The sequence below is a fragment of the Dinoponera quadriceps genome, unplaced genomic scaffold (genome assembly GCF_001313825.1).
Source record: "Dinoponera quadriceps isolate SergipeBrazil2010 unplaced genomic scaffold, ASM131382v1 scaffold1798, whole genome shotgun sequence".
Lineage (NCBI taxonomy): Eukaryota > Metazoa > Arthropoda > Insecta > Hymenoptera > Formicidae > Dinoponera > Dinoponera quadriceps.
This window is the reverse complement of record NW_014555849.1, coordinates 9,326-31,065: the sequence shown is the minus strand read 5'-3', so window position 1 is coordinate 31,065 and position 21,740 is coordinate 9,326. Positions and strand designations below refer to the sequence as shown.

The 21,740-nt window shown below is 40.1% G+C and overlaps 2 protein-coding genes across 2 annotated transcripts; both read right to left on the bottom strand.

The window, feature by feature from the left end:
- Positions 1–126: 126 nt before the first annotated feature.
- LOC106745556 (trypsin-2-like) lies at positions 127–6,595 on the bottom strand. Its single transcript, XM_014621255.1, has 4 exons — positions 1,433–6,595; positions 1,182–1,316; positions 560–691; positions 127–479 (listed from the first exon to the last, which is right to left on the bottom strand). Exons 1-4 carry the CDS (start codon positions 1,640–1,642, stop codon positions 252–254), a joined length of 705 nt encoding a protein of 234 aa, XP_014476741.1. The 5' UTR covers positions 1,643–6,595; the 3' UTR covers positions 127–251.
- Positions 6,596–8,988: 2,393 nt separating this feature from the next.
- On the bottom strand, positions 8,989–20,831 carry LOC106745555. The gene is made up of 6 exons (XM_014621254.1): positions 20,529–20,831; positions 15,438–15,649; positions 12,248–12,380; positions 10,556–10,689; positions 10,272–10,473; positions 8,989–9,892 (listed from the first exon to the last, which is right to left on the bottom strand). The coding sequence occupies exons 1-6, from the start codon at positions 20,590–20,592 to the stop codon at positions 9,780–9,782; spliced, it is 858 nt and encodes a 285-aa protein (XP_014476740.1). The 5' UTR covers positions 20,593–20,831; the 3' UTR covers positions 8,989–9,779.
- Between the last annotated feature and the right edge of the window lie 909 nt (positions 20,832–21,740).

The window sequence follows — 21,740 nt, the reverse complement described above, 5'->3', positions numbered from 1 at the left end:
CGAGGCAAAGGGAGAAAATTTATATAGATTAATAATTTCAAGCTTTTCTCAATTTATATGTAAATTGATTCGTTTTTGGATCTTTATCATTGACTTAAACAACTAATAATAATAATAAATTATATTCCTAATAAACAAGTAATTTTTTATTTGAGATAATTGAAGAAATATTTAATGGAGCTCCGACACAATAATTGCACACTGCAAGTGAATGTAACCCTTCGCTTATTCACATTTATACCATATGATAATTAGCACATTAAGAACAAGTATAGCCAATAAAGCGCGAAGGCGATCGAAGCCACAGGTCGAAATGAGTATTTCGAGACTCCGTTCCGTTGAATAGTCTCGTTTAACCAATCCAGATAAAAATCTACACGGGAATAAACACCTGGTGAATTCGGGAGGGCGCATCCCTCGCCCCAAGAAATGATGCCCACCTGCGTTCCATTGCATATCAATGGCCCACCGCTGTCGCCCTGAAAATTCGCAAAACGGACGTAGAAATACCATTTTAATTCCCTTTAAATTTACTGAGTACTTGAGTTTAAACTCAAACCTTGCAGGCATCGCGACCACCTTCCAACAGACCGGCGCATACTTGTGTTTCTATGTTTATATTTGGCATTGGACATTTCATAGCTGAGATCAAGGGAACCCGAACGTGTCGTAGATAAGTGCCACTTCCTCTCTGTTAATAAATCACGAATAAATAAAGCTAATAAATATATGCCAGAAAGCCCTTAATTAGATCCTCGTGGCATCACGAGCGAAACGTATAATATGCTTTAGTTTTTAAGAACGAATTAAAAAAAATATATATATAATAAAATTAATTAAAGTTTGGTGTTAAATATAACATATTTCACATGTCTCGAACGGTCCACTCAAATTTTTGTGTTAATTTAACACAAAATAAATATGTTAAAAAGTAACACAAATATTATTCAAAATTAACACATAATATATTAATCGACATTGAAGTATAAAACGTATTATTTTAACATTTACACATGTTGAGTATCGACACAACACAAAATGTTGAGATAACATAAGCAGAATATGTTAAATTAACATACGAGTACTTTAAAAATTCAATAAAAAAATGTTAACAAGGACCAATCTTAACACAAGTGCAAAATATTATTTACCATGTTATAAGCTACGTACTTACGACGTACATTTGAATCGGGTATGTGTCGGCCCCATCCAGCCGCGATGCAGTGTTCCGTGTACATATCTTGTAAATTCGCAATGTATTTAACGGGGAGCACGACGTATTGAATGTACAGGTTCGTATGAAAAGGTCTCCTCAGCTGTCGGAGGCGAGAACGCAAAAGCGTGGGTGACAGTCAGAATCGCCGTCGCGCCGTTACAAGGTTTGCTCTCTTTATTATCGACACAGAATTATATACACGGCATAAATAGTCACCCTGAACAATCCAATATCGTGTTGCAGGTCCAAGAGCCGAAACTTCGCGTGCGGCAATGTCTTGTCTATGAATTCCATCTGCATGGAACCCCAGCTTGGTAAGTACACATAGTGCGTGCCGGCGATCACGTAGTATCGCCGAGGATTATCCGGCCTCCACGTGCCGCCGGGCGACCATCTTTTAAACAACGACAAATTAATCATATTCATTTTGTTTCATCTAAACATCGGAGCGGTGAGCGAAAGTGAGGCACAATCGGATCCCATGAAGATCGAGAACTTCCCCGTACGGCACAAAAGCTAACGTTAACATTGTTGCGACGTTTGCGACATTGCAGCAACATCGTGGCAATGTTGCAATGTTGCAGCAATGTTATTGCAAGCTTCTGTATTGTATAGGTCCTGATCTTCTTGTTGCTAGTTACAGCGTCGCGTACTAATTCGGTATCTTTTTTCTTTGTTGTATAAGGTATTAAGATAAGATGACGAACTTTCGAAACTTTTAAGGCCAGTTGTCCCAGCTTCATATAAACTATATAATGGATAAACATCTGTAGTGTATACATCTGAAAGTATACTATTTATATTATATTGCTTTATAGTATATTGTATAGTATATAGTATATTATTGTATATTGCTTTCCAATTTCTCTTTCAATCGTTTTTCAGTAATGTATTAGTCATTTTTCATATTCTTGCAGTTTATTTACGGGGAACGCTCTTCAGAATATTTTTATCCATTAGATAAATTGAGGTGTAAAATGATCCATCAGAAAGTTAAAACGGTTACACCAACGGCCTTTGAAGAGACTTTTTGACGATATAAAAACAATTAATTTATTTTGTGAGTCAAACCGGAGAGAGTCTAGAAATTAAAAAAACAAATTGAACAATATATGTTAATTGCAAGCAACGATCTCCTGCTTCGTTCATAAAATATATGAATTGAAAGAAAAACGATCTCGAGTCACTCGAATGCGATCGACATGCAACAAATCGGTTTTATCCGTGAGAAATAAGAGGTTCTCAATTATACGCCAATTTGCTTTGTTCTTTCAACTCATCGTTTGAACATGCCGCATAACTAGTCTTATCATATGTAAACGAGCAGATGTCCGATTGCGCCCCCGATTCAGCCCACGTGCACAATCACGGGCGGCCGAGCTGACTCATAAAACAGAAACTACGCTCGCGCGAGTAGTACATCACCGCTAGTACACAGCTAATCGATACACAGATAGATACCGCGACAGATATCGTTGCCTTAGAATCTAGCGCCGCTAACCTTCCTCGTTACTCGTGAAATATATACTTCTAGACAGCACATCGCTATTCACAGTCAGAAACAAACAAGGTGTAATCGCGGCGGGCGAACGGGATGAATCAAAACGTAGCGCGCTGAGTAATTGCCGTGGCTGTCAAGAGGCAGTTATTCTTATACCCGATCGCTATTATGTCTCTTCCCAGGCGCTGCCCGACTGGAAATCAATTTATCGTATCAATTTATCCGATCCCGTTCGGCCGCCGCTATATACTATGATTCACAGAAGGATTCCATTTAGTAGCGAAAATACAAATTCAAATATATGTTTCACGTGGTCCGGAGACACGATATAAATCGGCTACCATCCGTGAACACGTCTGAGATTTACACATTACACAATCGCTGTATATTACTTTGTTTCAATAGAACATACCAGTATGTACGATTATAAAGACGCCCTCTCTCTCTCTTTCTCCCTCTCCCTCTCTCTATCTACCTACTTATCTATCTCTACTTTCTTTTTCTCTCTCTCTCCCTTAGAAGCATATCGCACGATTTTTCCATTGGATCATTGAAGATTTAAGTTGAAGATTAAGTTCGTCAACTCGCCCGGCCGTCTTTCACAAATGGCAGCGCAACTATACCCCCACAAGACACATCGTTAATCGTTAAAACTCAAGTCTCACATTTTTTCCTTCATTTTCATGAAAAAACATTACACGTACATCTGCAGTAGCAAGGAGGTTAAATACTAATATCTCGTGTGTGTATGTGTGTGTGTGTGTGTGTGTGTGTGTGAGTATGTGTGTGTGTGCGTGTGTGTGTGTAATATTAAATGTCTTATCAGGGCGTCCGAGATTCGCTTTACAAGTACATAATCATATTCTGGAGAATATCCGAGTATAATTAATATCTCAGTCAACAGGAGAGAGGTCTCTCTCCTTTATAGACTTTTTTTCGCGAAATTTGCTTTAAATCTAAAAGGGTTTAGATCACATAGAATACAGTCCCGCGTTTAAGTGTTAATCGTACCGAAATCTGAGACGGTTCTCTCAGTTTTTTACAAAGATTTAGTTTAAAGCGAAAGACATTTTTCCTTGACTCATCGAAGAAAATTTTATGTGAGGCTATCTTATAAACATTCTAAGTAACATTCTACGTAAAGCAAAAACGATAAACTATTTTGCATGAAATAGACATAAAATATATTTTATATCGTACACTTCGAATATAAATAAAAAAAATCAGAAATATATTCAGATCGTATTTTATGATTCAAGTTTGTTTACTTTGCTTTTTTTCTTCAAGAAATTTTAAAGCTGATGTAATTCGTTTAACGTTTACGAAATTTTATACAACCTGAAACAATTGATACACATTGAAAGAAATAAACGATTTTTCATTAGCAGTTTTTCCTAAGAAAACACAATTAACAATATGAGACAACGTAAATTAATCTCTCTTTTCATACACATATGATAGTAGTATCACAGAAAAGTATGAAAAGATGACAAATTCGCTGTACGATATGGCAGTGTTTCCTAATTAAAGTTGGCCACGGAGGCCTTTGCAAATCGGTAAAAGATTACGTAGTTCCTAATTGAGTACACTTCTATGTGTACACGCTCTTTTGCACATAGACACCTGCGAAAATAATAATAAGCAAACATAAATGTACGAAACAGAGACGTTCCACGTGATTCCAATGATCACACAGTGAATCTCAACGGAGAATTCAGCAAAAACAGCAACGTGCACTAATGCTTTTTGCTCTCAGCAAACACCAGCTAACAGTAACTTAATATCAATGTTATAATTTCCAACTCAACAATGTAAATGCCATATAACGCTTGTGTTACGTAATATAGTTATATTGTTGAATGGGAAATTGTAACATTGATATTACATTACTATCAGTTGATGTTTGCTGGGTTCTGTGTGTGTTTTCACTTATACCGAAAATTTCTCACAAGATCCTCACCCCCGCTTTACTTCCACCGTTGGTCTCGGAAGACATCGTATTTTAACCCTTGGATCAATTCGCGAGACCTCCACGGTACTAATTAAACATTGTGCGAAAGAGTCTCACGCGTCCGAGGGTTAATGATTGCATCGGGGGGTGGCTACACGCAAGAGTGTACGAGTATTTCAGAGCGAGTGCTAAAGCGTATGCCCCGGCTAGAGAGAAAGAGAACTACACCATCTTTCGCGACGTTCAGCGCGAAAACGCAGTCTTGTGACACGCACCTGATCATGCAATGGGCGGCCGACAGGACGAACCTAGGCGCGACATAAGTGCCTCCGCATGCATGGCCAGCATGTACGCGTTGCACCGAGACCTAAGAGGAATTGACTTTGAAAAATTCGGATTCGTCGAGTCCGAGTCGAGTCGGTTCGCCCCTTAACCTTCGTGCTCTCTGGCCCGAACGAGCGAGAACCCCTTCGCACGGTGTTCCCGAGATTTGTTTCAGTTCCGATCTCATAAGTAATCACACGTTTATCCATTTTCCACGCTTATCGTTCATTCTTCTTGACACTTTCACTCTCGACATTGATGATAAATTGTATATCTGAGAGGGAACTTCACTCGGACATAAATTAACTCAAGCCCTTTTCTATTTTGCCATAAACTGCACAGTGTTGCTGTTGCGCTTTATTCACACGTGATTTGTTTACGTGCGATCTTCCGAAATGTAATATCTGCTCATTACGAAATTGAAATTCTAGTATCTCAAGAGCGCCGTGCGAGTAGTTATGTTAATTTGTTTCACAAGCGTGTAAGGTGTATCGGTACACTGTCAGTACCTGTCGGACGTGGGTAAACAGGTAACTTCACCGCGAGATCACAGGAGCGCGGAAAATGCGCGAGTGAAAATCTGACTCGACCGTGCAAGGTCCTAAGATAGGAGTTTTGTGACAAAGGACACGTTTAGTTCTCACGTTGACTGGTTTTAAAGTAAATGGTATATTCCATTCAAAATACGATCAATAGCTAAACGATATGAGGGAATCATACGTTTGAATCGTCGTATTCATTCCGGTAAACGTCGACTGGAAGAATGAAACGATACGAACCAAGTTCTCATTGCGAGAGAAGAGCGCTGGGGAAAAGGTCATCAGCGGCCAAAAGACTAGTCATTCATTCGCGTTCGCATAGGTATCCTCGAGCTTTTGTCTTGCCACATCCGTGATGTATTCACACGAAACATCCCCAACTCTCATCGCAATTCCCTCGCTTTTGACGTCAGAACTCTCGGTGTCTCGTCTATCGCGTGTTTACGCACTTCCGCTAGGTGTGGGCCGCATTGCGTGGGAAGGTACAAATATCCTCCCCCCTTCCCAAAAGGTCAAAGGTTAAGGGGCTGCTATGGGCGCGTCGCACGTACGATGAACGGGTAATTCTTGATGTCGGTGACTTCCCCGCCGACAATGCGCACTTCCACCCCCTCGTCGGTCGCGAGCTCCTGCGGCATCGCGGTCATTTCGCCGGTCACCAGGGAAATCGGACAAATATACGTCAGAATGAGCACCACGAGCATTGTAGAGCCCCGCGAGCCGCCGTAAAAGCGCAGGATCCTCCATTTTTCATGCTTGCATGCAGTCAACTTTTGTTTTCGCACGAATCTATACCAGGTTTGCTCCTTTTAATTGTACTTTATCACATTTTTCTCATGTTACGTGCACTTTTCTCATGTTACTATGGAAGCAAACGCGTAATAATATACATTAAAAAGTTTGCGTACACAGTAAAAAGTTTTGTGTTAAATTTAACACACTTCACATGTCTCAAACGGTCCATTCAAATTTTTGTGCCAATTAGCGCAAGGATATGAATATGCTGAAAATTAATTTTATGTCGGAAATTAACGCAAAATTAATACGTTAATCGACACTGAAGTATAAAATATGTTACTTTAACACTTATACATATTGAATATCGATACAACACAAAATGTTGCGATAAATGCAATATGTTAAATTAACACACGGATATGTTAAAAATTTGATACAAGAATTTTAACAACGATCGATTTCAACACAAGTACAAAATATTGCTTACTGTGTAGGACCAAAATCTTCCCAATAACCAATCTCATGTCCGAAAAGTATAATTAGAAAAAGGAAACCTGTGAATCTGCACAATAATAGATTTCGAGCTTTCGATGCGCTAGAGCGAACGCTGAGACGAACGAGAGCGATTTTATTAGAGAGTGTAATCTCATCGATAAGGCGACGTCTTCATTTTCTTGACCGTCAATGTTACGGCTTTACTTTCCACGCGAAGAACGTCGTTCGGCAGACTGATATCCGCTCGAGATATACACCCTTCTAATTTGCAGACGATATGAAAAGGCACTTTTGAATAAAAAATCGTTACCAAGCTTTCAAACTTTGCTTAGACAATATCATTGCTTGCTTACGCTAGAAATATAATAAAAAGTTAAGAAACGGTACATGTGTATATGTTACGTTTATTGCAAGTTTGAAAGCATACGAGAATCTGCAGGCATTTTAATTGGACTAGTCGTTCCGATTTTAGCGAACAGTTGCGATATGAAATACGTATAAAAGTTCATTAATAGATGTATTCTTTAAGATCTATAAAGCGCACTACTACGCAGTCTGAGTTATTTTCTAATATCTCTTCGGTCCCGACTATAGAGAGCTAATTCACCATTCTACCAATGCACCTTTAACTTTCTTCTTCTCTACTAATCGTTATAACGAAAAATATTTAATTTCACATGCGAGTATCTAGTCGTAATGTATTCGTAAACTTATATCGACGAGGGTCAATTTGAAGTTAACGATTCTTTTAGATAGAATACTGCATAATCTCCTCTTCTCGAGTACATTTAGCCCTCCCAAACAGGAAAGCTCGCCGATCTCGCGAACTTCCGCTCTCTACCAATAATCAAGATTAGATTAGGACAAGATTATACTAAGGCTTCCGATAACGTCCTTTGCGTTCGCTCCGGCGCACTGACGTAATCCTTTGTGACTCTTGGCACACCTCGAGGTACCAGTAGCTTGAACGGTCCTATTCATGGTTGCTTTGTACTCTTACGAAACGATATAACCGTATCGAAGCTGTGGATCCATACAAGTGGCAATGGAAGGGTGGAGAAAAAGATTCGGACTCGCACGTTGCGAAAAGCCGTAAGCACGCGCAAAAAATGATCCCACGCGTTCGATCGCGACAGACTTCGGTGTGAGATACAAGAGATGGAATTACATCGGAGTGTCTTTCGCATGTCACGTGTCGTATCGACGAGTAACGCGCCCGACATTGCTTCGAAAAAGATTGGCCGCAAAGCACGACGGCCGTAATCGCTACTTCTACAGATAGTCGAGTCAGGGTTTGGCCAACTCGCCGCTTTTCGCCGTAAAGTTTAATTAAGCTTCATCGACTAAATTAAACGGAAGAAATCACGATGCTTTATCGTTCGTTTGTTCGATAAAGCGCGATTGTTGACTTACCGTTATCTGACTGATTGACCAGACTCTAACTCGAGTGTCTCTAGTTATCTCTAGTTTCTCGCAGCTCTCTAGATGCCTAGCCGTCGATGCAATGTTTTTTCAAGCTTATTTCTCGCTCATCGAATGTCATATAGGAAATTTTGTGATACAAAAAACGGGCGTCGTACGTCCCGTTCCGTCGACGTTTTTCACAGTTCGTTATATGTGAGATATTAAGAATTGAAAGCAAAAATAGCCCGAGCCAATGTTTTTACGGTCTTATGTGTCTCTCTCTCTCTCTCTCTCTCTCTCTTTCTCTCTTTCTCTCTTTTCGTTATATATTATTAAATAATTAATTGAAATTACATATCATTTATTAAAGTAGAAAACAGTTCGAGAATACTTCTCAATATGAAAGCACGCAAAAATGTAAGTGTCTCAAATACCATTATATTTGACTTACGCCGTTCTTGCTTTGAATCCTTCGTGTACAATATGTTTTCGGAGAAGCGCTAGGCTCCTAATTAATAGTGAAATGACGGTGAAAATTTGCTCTAATATCTATGTTCTATTAGACGCGAAAAAGACGTCGTCTCGCTAAATTATTGTCGGAAAGTTGACTTTATCGATATCAAACATCCTGAAACGGGACGTAAACGTGAGAAATCGTTTCACGAGTGTCGCAAGTTACAATGAAGTTTCTTCAAAATTTATTGTAGCGCTACAAATGAAACGACGAGAGAGAAAAAATACATACATACATGCACACACACACACACACACACATATATATATATATATATATATATATAGCGTCCCCAAAAATAAATAATAAATCTAAATAACTGATCCTGAGTTTTTTTTCCGATTTTTGCTATTTTACGTGGTTTAAAAAAAAACGCGTTCACAATAACAAGAACGTATATTCGCGGGCTTGAAAAATACGATGCTTCCAAACGGCGAGGCGAGACTAGATGAAATGTTATAGTACGCGTATCGGAAAACTATGTCGTGACTTTACGTACGTAGAGGTCTCCTTATATTTAATAAAGTCACATTTAACCTTAGAAACTAGATGAAATTTTGTGCACAGCAGTACAAGAGAGTCTATGAGAAAAAGATTGTTCCTTCAAAAGTATGTTTTTCAACTAATTCAGCGATATATCGGTGCATTATTTGTCAAAGTTTCCTGATTCAGAGCGAAGGTTAAAGCGAAGGCATTTCGCGCAATTCTTGTTTCGTCTTAAGCTTTTCAATTTTTCAGCTAGAAACGTCGAGATTGAGCGTTCTACGAAATAAATGGATCTGTTCGAAAGAAAAAGTGGACATAACTTTCCGACACACCTTACCGAACATTCGGATTCGTTACATCTCATGGGAATTGATATGTTTCGCGAGACAGACGACGTTCGTTATAAGCAATAATCGAAAATAGTTGCGCACGAAGAAGCCGCGTCTATGAGTTACAAAACTTCTGCAAAGACAATAAAACCGCTGCCCCCGTGTATTTCAATATATCGAAGGAAGACATTGTGATTGTTCGATCTTACGTTCATCGTTTCGTCTTAATACCTTACGATTACGTATGTTACAGCCGAATTATCCTAGAACAATTGACTTTTATTAAGGAATGAACTCGTGCATCGCGCTCAGTATGCACAATATCGTAGATAGCGTTAGTTCTCGTATGAGAATCGCCGCGGAAGACGTCATATCCGGTGCTGATATGATTTGCACTGAAACAAGTCGCATGTTTCAGATTCACGCGACGCTCGTGTCGCTATTATTTACGAGTAATATAAGAGACGATGAAAGCTCGATGAAAAGATTTTAAATCTAATTCAATATATATATGCATAATTTACAAGACGAATATGTCAAGTAGAGATAAACAGACACAAGAATTTGATTTCGAAAAGAAATGCCATTGAGCCAAGAGGCATTTATTTGAGGTCGCGTTATTTTTCACTGTTTTTTAGGATCTATATTTGTAGACTCGTCTTTCCTCGTTTTAGAAAATCGGCCATATATACCAATACTTATCAATATGCCAATAGTTTATCACGTTTGAACGACCTCTTAAATGATCTCTTGTTTTAGTTAGCGAACACTTACCCGACACCGTCTTTTTCCTGATATCGGCAAATTCCTCGTGATACATGGGAAAGTCCGGTATCGTCGCCCGGCAGCTGATCTCCAAGTGTCCATTTTGCCCAGCGTGCAACTCGGAAACTTCCACCTTCAACCTCGCGGTGGCGGACATCAGTTGGTCTTTGTGATGCGTGTGCGGATAATGATTCACCATAGTGATATCCACCTGGCGAAATCGGCGAAATCAGAAATGATCTGGCGATCGTCTGAAGCGAGGTGATCGCGGCCCCTTCGATCGCGTTCCTTACCTCTTTCCCGTTTATAAACCATGTTATGTAAGGAACTGGACGTGCGGGCGAGGAGGTGCAGTTCGCCTCCAGAGTCTCGCCGACCATGTATATGTTCTTCTGGAACGTAATCTTAGGATTGCCAACCTGTGGAACTAGAAGAGATTGTGAAGAGTATTGCGAAGATAGCTGATGTAAATCGAAAACTATATCCAATCAATATTTCCCGGCGCTTAGATCGTGGTGTTTTGAAACTCAAGATGTTCTTTTACGAGGAGAGTATTCAGCTGTGAAATTTTCACGTCAGATTCGTCGAAAGTATTTCTGACACTTCGACATGAATATTATATTCAGTGCTATTAGCCATTGAAATTTTGTAATTCATGATTCTAGTGATACCGATATCATTAGCGAGAAGGTAGGGAAAAGTGATATCAGCTGTAATGGGGTGTCAATTGAAACAAATAGTCTAGCGGCGAAATCTGTGAGAGTAAAATACATTAATATTATTACTTTGAAAGCTTTACCGATATGTAATTTATATACATATAAACTATAAAGCATTGTCTGCTCATACAGTTGCCAGTGCGGGCTTGATTATGGAAGAAGTTCGTTAGTAATTTTCAGCCTCCGTCGAAAAATTTTTTTCAACTCGTGTCATAAGACTTATCAAAATAGAATAAACTTGATCACATTTAAATACATTTATTATATTTCTGAATGGGATGAGTATTGACATTAAATAATATTTATAAGTAAGAGTGACGGACATGTATTGAAAACAGTTAGAGGTGACTGTAATTGTAACAATGAAAGTGGTGTCGATTGTAATATGTGACTATTATAACTGTTGACATCACTTAAAGCTATACCTATATTCCAGCTTCCTACACTGGAATGTAGGTATGGCTTTAAAAGTTTTATTTATTAAATAAATTTTTCAATTGAAATAATTTATTGCTCAATTCCGTAACAAAAATTATTACGAAATACAAAAGAATTGGAAATATCGCAATTCTCTTCGCCTCGTTTTGATCTCGTATGTATTTAGGTTTTTTATAAACGGTTCGAAACTCTGTAAGTTTGATCGAAACAAGTTCTGCTAAAATACTTAGTACAATTGAAGAAAATATTGGCGGAAATAAAGATATATGTTTGGTATGCTGTGAAAGATATGAACAAAATTAAGAAGATTGATTACAGTGTACATTAAATGTAAAAACTCATTTCTGTTGCGCATACGATAACCTATTTTATATTTATCTTCATTGTTTGTCTGATTGAATTTTTACCTTCTTGTTTCTTTTCTCATAATTTTTAATACAATATTGCTATTTCTTGTTATTTTAATTTCGTTGTTTAATTTTAAAATTAATTACTGACGTATAATTTATGTAGTGTTGCTTTTTAAATGATTGAACAGAATTAAAATTCATGTTACAATTGGCACTGCATTGGTGTCGAATATAACTCTTTACATAAATATAATTCCTCACTATCTTTTTATTCTAATAAAAAGTTTTGAAACTCTGAATTTTATTAATATTGGTTATTATAAAATTAAAGCCAAAGAATCATTTAATATCACGTATAAACTTGGCTTTTCTCCGACTAATAATAAAGAAGATAGAACCTAATAATTATTTTTTGCTACACCTAACATCACCCTCCCTCATCCTTATCTTTTTTTACAGAGCTTACACTTTCACTTACCTATCACTTTCATCTGCACGGGTTCAGCACCCGCGGTATAAATGGGCGTTGTCATGGTCACCTCGCAGGTGTAAATACCGGAAGCCTCGAAACGCACATCGTGCAGTTTGATTGTCGTGCCATTCTTCGAGTACTGGAAAAGAACAGCGATATCTTGGCGACTATTACAGCATGCAGCACAATTGTAGGACACGCCCTTTCAATTAAGAGCGCCTTCGGGGCTCAAAAGGACACACGTGACAAATTCTGGAAAAAACAACCTAAGCGTGTACGTCGTGACGAAGTTGCTTTCTCTCAAAGCGCGAGTTTTTCATGCTCGTAGCTCCATTGTTCTCGGACTTCTCAAATTTAGCAATTAAGCAAAGAAAAATTATGCGTAGAGAGAATAAAACACACGCGCGCATGCTCACACACGTCGTAATATTGTTTCGTTTCTTCTAGATGTGTTATGCTACTTCGTTCTCACGCGTATCAAATTTAATAATTGAAGTACGTTACGGTTGTTTCGAAGTAGAAGCCCGAGTACACCCTTGTGTACAATGTTCTGTTAGGATTTGTCACATGTATTCCTTTCATTCGACCCTTTCAATTATATCGAGTGGATGCACGACTAACGAGACTGTATGAAGCTCTGAAAATACAAACAGATCACTTTGGATAATTCAGTCCAAGCCCACGGTTGCTCTGCTACTTTGCTTTTCCCGCTATATATAGCCCGTGCCTGTCGGGACCATTGCCTTTAGCGTGCGTGATTATTCGTTACCTCGATTCGTCGGAGGGGTAAAAAATTCCGATCGTGAAAGAGGACGACATTTTTAGAAAGCTTTTATTACACGCAAAAATTTGAATTCGCAATTCGAGCGATAATGAATTACGATTTCTTCATTGTCACCGCTTGTTGAATAATCGTCGTATGCATATTTAGATAGTGAGTACAGAGAGTGAGAGAGCTTCCTATGGGAACTGTTTCGTTAACTCGTCCTCGTTATTAAGTAGCTTACATGCACATCATTCTCAGTGGCTCATTTGTCAAGCTTAACACCTTTCACGCGATATATTATGATAACTGCAAGATAGCATCTCCCTCAAAAATAACGTCGCGTAACTCGCTCAATTTGTGCTTTCGGCGAAAATGAGACAGATAAAGATGTAGGAGCGCTACGAGCGTGCCGGACACGTAGTCAACTAGCACGGAATATTACGGAAGGAAAATACAACGGCCACAAGCGGAAATATATCAAATGTTCTTTCGATATTTATATGGCTCCTCGACAGCGGCTCCTGGTATTCTTGCAAAATGAATGTTCTATTTTCGTTATGGCTGGCCTCATTACTTATGCGTCGACCCGCTAGTCAAGCGTCTGACTTCGCGACATTGTTCCACATATGGGTTGATGCGAGTATCGATTCTCCTACCTATTTTCCTTTTTTTTTCTCTTTCTTTCTCTCTTTCCTTTTTTTTTAATATATCACCCATTCGCTGCACGCGCTTGCTGCACCACACAGGTGCCGCGAAAATTTGCGAAGGAAATTGCTCCGCCACGCGTCGCGACTCAATGTTGTTATGGTAGGGAGGGAGGAGGTATTTATATGGTAGAGTGCACGTACATGTACGTAAATAGCCTTGCTTTGTGTCGATAAAGGCTACGCCTTAGGTAAATGCGTTAGCCTCGCTCCCTTAACCATTGGCGAAAGACAGGGGATTCTGGACATTTTATCCAGCTTACGTTATCGAGGGCGTTCTGGTTATTTTTGGACTTTTGTTTACAACTGATGGTTTTTCTTGTAGCTCGTATCGACGTGAGAGATACGCGGACTATAAGTTATATTTTCACCCATGCCTGTCGCATTAATGTCAGACGGCGGGTTGAAGAAAGCGATACCTCATTATATAAGCAAAAAGGTGATATAATAAGAGTGTGACGTAAAAAAGAGTTACAAAGGAGAAATCAGGTAGCTGTCAACGGCAAAACACATTCGATACCTGGTAAATACTGAAGATGGAAAAAATTGATATTCCACGAGTCGACACGATGCCGATAAACTCGACACCGCGATTGAATCGAAAGAAACTCCACGATTATTTTCATTTATCTTTTTTCGCAAGGAGGGACGAAGCGAATTTGAATTTTGAGTTACAGACGTCATCGTGTTGTACGGTTTTGTGAACCTCGACAGAGTGGACATCTGTGCTAAACTAAATTAAGTCAAATTAAGCTGAAACTGAAATTAAGTTTAACTGAATCTGTGAACTTTCGTTTATAAAATAAATCGTTGCTGCGTTGTGTAAATACAGACTAAAGCTTTCATATATTTCAATAATATCAAGTTTCGGATAAAATATGAGGAAAGAAAGACTCGAAAAATATTCAAGACTCTCTGTCCGTCATTTCAGTGATAATTCAAGGATCATGTTTGTCGAGTTGCATTCTTTTTACACAGAGAATTGCCGAATGTTGCAAATTATACCGAATTAAGATTGTCATGTGATCGTTCGACCAAGACAGATTTAACTTCCGTCACGAAAATAAAAATTCTCTTTAAGTTTTCACGTCTAAGGCTGCCATGTATGGACGGATATATTTAAAATTATGTGAATGAGGTAAGGCGCAAAGGTCAATGTATCGGTTTTAGCTATATAAATTGGGTGATGAAGTTCGCGCACAAGAGTTATCGAACCTGTATGCCAGTCACGATGCGACGGCAAGATATGTTCTTGAGATAATTATGGACTTCAAAGCAAAAGTGACGTACGCCAAATATAGCAACGACGAGATATTTACGGGCGGTTTCAGCAAAGTTGATTAACATTAACCTCTCTTTGGAGTTCAACCGATCGTTCCTTTTTTCTTTAGGGTTAAGAATAATTATAATAAGTCGAAAATCAAGTATATTTAGCTTAAAGCTAACTAACGTTAATGAAATTAGCTATTGAATTTTTATTTTTACCAATAAAAAATTCACTGGCTATGAAAGACTCGCTGGAAAACAAATAAATCATTTTCTTCTTTTCTTTTCTATTAATATTGTGGTATAGTGTGATTCAATAATTTATTCGAGTCAAATGAAAGATGAATGTACGGAAAATTAAGGGAATAAAGTGAAGAGGCTTCAGAAGTTGATATTGACAAAAGATACATTTGAAAATTCATGATATCTCGTGCGAACGCGAACGTTCTGCCACGCTCACCTCCAGTTTGGCGCCCTCGACGTGATTCCCGATGTACGGCGGATTCCTTTCCTTTACATAATGGAATATCCTCTTTTCGCCTTTCATAAACTCTATTTTGTGCAGCAGCTCTTCCGAGACAGTGTGATTGCAGACTAGGATGGCCGTATCGCCCAATGTTACATATTGCGGCGCAATCAGCTGCACATTCATGTGCACCGCCGGTGTCGCGTCTGAAAATCGTGAAATAACCGTACGTACATGCTACCGTGTAGTTTTGACAATCGACACGAGAGTCGATAACCTCTGTACTTGAACAAAACATTGTTTCGGAACTGCGCTAACAAAAAGTCGCGCGGCATCCCGATTGATTGATGTTTTTATGATGACACCGTGAGAGTTACGACACGGGCGTGCGTGAAAGTGGAAAATTCAGAGTTCAATTTCGCAAAAAAATGGTTAGGGGACCAAATAACCTAGCACTTTGGAAAATGCTAGCACTTGATTAGATTTGGCGATCGATTTAATTACTATCGACAAATTAATCTTCTCATGTCTCGTCTATGTACGTTATTTTTTGTTTCTGATAGACGGAAGATCGCGGAATTTCACGATTGTCCAAACATGTCAAGAAAATCGCCACACGCTGCGGAAATAAATCAAGGTTTTTCAGGTCATAAAATCGTTATTCGACGTGTTCACGTCATCTATGGTTTGCGTGACATTCGCTCAGAGTCGACTACGTCGAGTTTAACTCCGAAGGGCGTCGCAACCCATAAACCTATATTTGATTACACACAGGATATACACACAGGGTATATGTGTGTGCAACTAGAGATCTCAAATTTAAAATCCAGTCAAATGGAGTTCAGTGGAAATTCGAAATGGGGAATAACATTTCCCTCGTCACTTCGCATTTTATCCGAAGAATCTCGATTTACAACAATCATTCAATTGTGCAGATTGTAACTACAAAAATGATCAAGTTTCCATGAAGAGAAGACCAAAAATGCAACGCTTCGAAATGCCAGAAGAGCATTTTTGCAGGTAAGAGAAAATGTGAAATTTCGAGCACTTTTGCAGGTAAGAGAAAATGTGAAATTTGAGGTATCTTAAAAAGACAAGTGCGCCTCTTATTTCCAGCCGATCCACCACCCCCACGAAGCTTCGTTAGTACGGAGCAAATTATAGCGAGTAATGACGAAACGTCAGGTGGCTGCTTGGCATTTCGATTAAACATGATCGCGATCGGTGATCGTGTCCCATTTGATTTTCCTAGAACAGACCGTATAACGCGACAGCGAGACGACAGCGAGTGAATTAATCCGGCGGGAAGAATGGAAGGCCCTCGGCCGACCGTAACTACTTGTGGCAGTCTGCCCTGTTGCTGGGAGGTGTTACTGTATCGATCAGAGTGAAAGCGCGCGTTACCGCTGCACGCACGGTATTATTTCGAGACGTTTCGAGACGAGAGGCCTATTTTCGAGGTCGATCGTGTCGCTGGATAATGCTAATGCTTCGTGATTTTCCACACGCGTGTCCAGCAATGTTTCAACGAGTACTTAAAGTCCGTTTGTATTGGTATTACATCGCTGCATAAATACATCACGATCAAAGGGTCTTTGCACGAGCAGTTGCGTGGAAAAATATAAGTCAACGATGGAACTCGTGTAATCTCGGGGATGTAAATGCCCTCGATAATGGCCTTCGTGATTTCACTTTAGCGTGACGCGGAACGCGCTGGAAAGCTCCTTTTCAAAAAACGGCATTTTAAAAACTGTGCCATTAGGATAAAAATCGCGATTAGAACGAGTCGATAAACAGTCAGCTGAGTTCTCCGTGATGGCTTTTAAAATCGCGCTATTTGAGTAACCGAGAAAGCAAATCGTATTTTCGATCATTTTAATTAAGTCGACTTATTGACTTTTTCGTTTCAATTAAATTTTCGATATATTGAACGTATGTTACGCTCTACGTTCATTGCAGACTACTTATTTTGCAATGAAAAACAATTGCGTGCGCTTAACATACACGCGGGATTTCAAATAGTGCGTGTTTCCTATTTTCAATGTAAGTTTTATTACTTCTTGTTATTTTATATATTTATGACTGTGGTGGTGTTAATAATTATCTTTACGTTATGTATTACATATGCTTTAAAACGAAGAAAAATACATGCTTTTGAATATCATGCGCGCACTTCTCCCGTTCCTTTTTGCTTTATTTACCCTGTGTATAATTCCAGTTGTATATTCACAAAGGAAAACTTTGGCAACTTTAATTTGAAGCCAATATGAGCACAAAGCTGTACGGCTCTACGGCTCCAAACTTTTTAATCGTCAAACTCTAGCAGTTTACGCGCGAGAATTGCGAGAAAATTATAAAATTATTTCCAAACCGCAAGAAAGAGAGATTAGAATAACAATTGGCACAATTCGAGTACGCCGCGCGCGTATTATTGTTAAAGGCAAACGGATGGAATTTCGGAAAGAGCAGGAATTTCGCGATTAACGATTAAGATAGCGACGTGCCATTATCAAGGGCTTTTGTCTGCTGGAATTTCGGGAAACAGCAATGCCGAGCATTTCCTTTGACATTACCTTCCCGCGTAGAGCGACTATAGTTCTAGTTTCATGATAACTCCGACTCGCACCAAGTTCCTACCGCGAGCGAAACGTTGACAAAGCGCTGTTAAGTACGTTTGCAATGTATCATCGATTTAACATTACCGTGGGATCGTTCGTTTGAGGAACGATGTGCACGAACGCCTCTCCGATGGGCACATCCGCGGTGAATGACAAAAATTACGATTATTATACGATCGATTCTCGATTTACGCTCTTAATGTTTTATGCGCCCGGGTCTATAATAAATGCACGCATTAACGATGCACGTGTCTTTAAAGTCGGACCGGACTTGAGAATGGAATTAGGTCAAGTCACTTTTCGTCACGAACACTGACACGATTTTATGGCATTTCGTGATAGAAACTCTTATAAGAACGGAGCGATCGCGACGAAACATTTTGAGTAACTGCAAATAAGTCGTGCACAAGCGGTATGTGTCAGCGAATGGTGAAAAATTACGCGAAGTGTTTGAATATTTCGTTCATGCGTCGTATTGACATGTACGTATATGTGACCAGCCAAATAGGGCCATTGACAACTCGTAGTAAATGTAGTACATCGTAGTAATCTCGCTACTGGATAGTATGAATGATAGACGTTCGCGGGAATGAAACGAAGAGTTCTAATTTTATTCACCCCCGTATGAATGCGAAACGAACGAGCCGATTGATCCCACTGTCAAATTTCCTACCGTGAGAGCGGCGCGCGGAAACCCGCACACCTATATGCACATGTTACGTTTTTAACCGATTAAGTGAAAAGGGATCCGTTCTACAGCTTTGTCGATTTACCGTGGTTTTGTCCGCTCAGTGTCTCGTTGTTCTGTGAAGAAATTAATTGGTTGCTTTGAAAATAATATTATCTGTCGTAAATCAAAGTGATATCAATGTAGCCGATAAAACGCGTTACAAAGCGTGGGGTCGTGATGTGTAAAATAATACAAAAATGACTCGAATGTTACGCTACTCTGTTTGACAGAATTATTCCGTTTAAAAGCAAGATTTGTACATCGGCAGAGAAAGAGAGAGAGAGGTCAAGTGTAAACAACTTACAACTTACAAGCCGTATAATTATCTAAACAAATAAATGCCGTTTTTAGTGTTGTTTTCACAACGATTGATTCGAAAGCAAATATACAATGGATAATAAGAGTATTTGCACACATCACATTTTTCGGGATAATTGTAGACACAACGAAAAAAGAGAGTGTTATAACAGTTCAGCTCAACATATCAATAAACAAAATAAAGGCAATATTTACTCCGGCGAAAGCGCTTTGGAACATATTTTCCTCTGTTGTGCAAATTTATTCCGAAATGGATGAGGTGTACAAATATTTTTTTTACCCACGGTATAACATTGTGCTGAGACTTGGTAACGGTGTCGCTCCACATATGCTCCGGAAAATATCCCACGGAACATGACGTAGAATTATTCCCCGTCACGAAAACAACGAAGCACGTAGAGATGCACTGGACTATTAACTGTTGTTGTGAAATGCAAAATGTGTAATAATGTCAGGATGCTGAATTGCACAGCTTGCAACATCCACCATCATCATTTGTCGACTGAAACAACGCAACAATTTCTACGAAGGACAACGAGACGAACGGGAACAACGTTCGAACAACAAGAAGCGAAGGTGTTCGCCTTTCAGAATGGATTTTTGCTGGTTATTTTCTTCGCGAGAAAAAAATTGCGCGTGTTGACTGGGTCGGCTGTGTAGAGACATTTCGAAAATTCGCGAATTGCGCGTTTCGGCCAGATAAAAACATCGCTCTTTCGAGATCGTCGGGAAATGAAAATTCGAAAAACGATTATTTCCAAGCGCCTAGCGAGGGTGAGACCCACCCCAGCGGAGTGTTTCCGAACACCGCCGAGAAATTCTTATCTACGCCTCTGTGTTGATCAATTCGGAGTCAATATTTTTCTGCGCGGGTAGCTTCGAGACATCAATAATTCTTTAGCTGCGGACAATCGAGAATACAGAATTTTCCGCAACATCGGTAGACGCGACGAGTTGTCAGCGAAAAACCTCGCTCTTCGTCTAAGTGTCAGACAGCCGATATGTGGGAAATACGATGCCTGACGAGTTGATCGCCAAGACGTTTAACATCGACAAATAAGGAGGGAAGATGGCGTCCAATCAAATTTTCGCCCAGGAAAAATCGCCGGTCTCGGTGGCGGAATCGGCAGACGAAACGTCCCACGAGTCTCAAGGATCTTTCGCGGGGTGAACGCGGCCCGGGTCAGACAACGAGCTGACGCCCGACGACGCGGCAGCCGCGAGGACAGATTCGGCCGAGCAACTCCGGCTGTCAGCGTCGTACCAGCTCTCGAGGTGACATGTGTCCTCCTCGAAGGTACGAGGAACGGAGCGCACAAGAAAACAGGCGTACACGCGTGTGGAGGGAGCGATGTTGATTAACAAGAGGGATACGAACGGGCGCGAGAGCAAGCGCGCCCACGCGCGCGCTACACTTACATGAAAATAATGGCAAAATATACACGAGTAGGACTTTTCTCCAGTCACCGGCCGGGCGATGCATTTCGCTTTTCTGCCTTTTTTTTTTGTTTTCTTTCGCTTTTTTTCTCGTAGATAGGTCGGTTTCGTTTTCTACGTGCACGTATATGTATCTGTTGCTCTCACTACGTGACAAGGCGAGACGAGACGAGGCTGGTCGAGACGAGACGAGACGGAGATACGTAGGAGGAGAGAAAAAAAGAGCGTGCGTGTCTAGTTTGTACAGAGTGTGCCTTTAAACTACGACGCGACTTCGTGTGCCGTGTCGGCGCTACAACTGAGCTCGAGGAGAGAGAGCAGGGCCTTTCGATCGTTCGACCGTTCCCCGTTCGACCGACCTGACCCCCACCGACGCGGAGCGACGCGACGCGCGACGACGCGGCGCTGGGCGCCGCGACGCGTACTCCAGCCGGAACTCGCGGCCGCCTTTCGCGATTTATTAAGGGACGATGATGACGACGCTGCCGGAACTGGAGCGGCCGCCACGCGCGATCAGCCCTGACGAAATCGGACGAAGACACGGCGCGTTTCACGCGATAAGAGAGAGGATTGGTCGTTGACCCTGCTCGTCGACCTACGACTTCTGCGGAAAATCTTTGTCGAGCACTCGGTGAAATTAAGAGTCTTTCTTTTGTTTTTCGAAGCACGAGATAGGAAATTGGTTTCCCAAATCGATAGATTTCCCGATGTCTCTCCCCTCTCATCTGTTCGCTTTAATTATCGCACAGTCAGACGACTGCGACGACATGCAACATGAATAACGTAATGTGAGAGGAATTAATTCCTATAAAAGAAATTAAACTGATAATTCTACGTATCACATTTCGGTCTACGTGTCGCCAGATAGATGAATGTCTTAAACATGTCTGAAAATAATGAAAAACTTCGCAATTGGCACTACGAATGAGAATATAAGAATGGAGAGTTCGGATAAGAGGCTATTAATTTTGTCTTAATTATCGATTTAGTCTCACTTTATTTTGTTTCTCATTTAATTTTCAGTCTATTAAGCATTCTAGGAAGGTGACCTTAGCTGTTATGTTCCACTCATAGACTTTAATAAAAGGAGCTTCGCTGCTAGAGACGACTTTATTTTTGTTATGTTTTTCATAAGCTTATCAGCGCTTGACCTGTGTTATGTTGCATTAAGCGTTTCATATAAGTGCGCACGCA

What these genes read in the sequence shown, in the direction of transcription:
- LOC106745556 (XM_014621255.1), bottom strand. Translation starts at nt 1,642, where the DNA reads ATGAATATGATTAATTTGTCGTTGTTTAAAAGATGGTCGCCCGGCGGC. An exon ending in ACGATATTGGATTGTTCAGG is followed by an intron (nt 1,317 to 1,432) that starts GTGACTATTTAT and finishes CGCCTCCGACAG; the next exon opens with CTGAGGAGACCTTTTCATAC. An exon ending in GACACATACCCGATTCAAAT is followed by an intron (nt 692 to 1,181) that starts GTACGTCGTAAG and finishes ATTTATTAACAG; the next exon opens with AGAGGAAGTGGCACTTATCT.
- LOC106745555 (XM_014621254.1), bottom strand. Translation starts at nt 20,592, where the DNA reads ATGCATCGCCCGGCCGGTGACTGGAGAAAAGTCCTACTCGTGTATATT. An exon ending in GGTTTATAAACGGGAAAGAG is followed by an intron (nt 10,474 to 10,555) that starts GTAAGGAACGCG and finishes CGATTTCGCCAG; the next exon opens with GTGGATATCACTATGGTGAA. An exon ending in CAGGAAAAAGACGGTGTCGG is followed by an intron (nt 9,893 to 10,271) that starts GTAAGTGTTCGC and finishes GACTTGTTTCAG; the next exon opens with TGCAAATCATATCAGCACCG.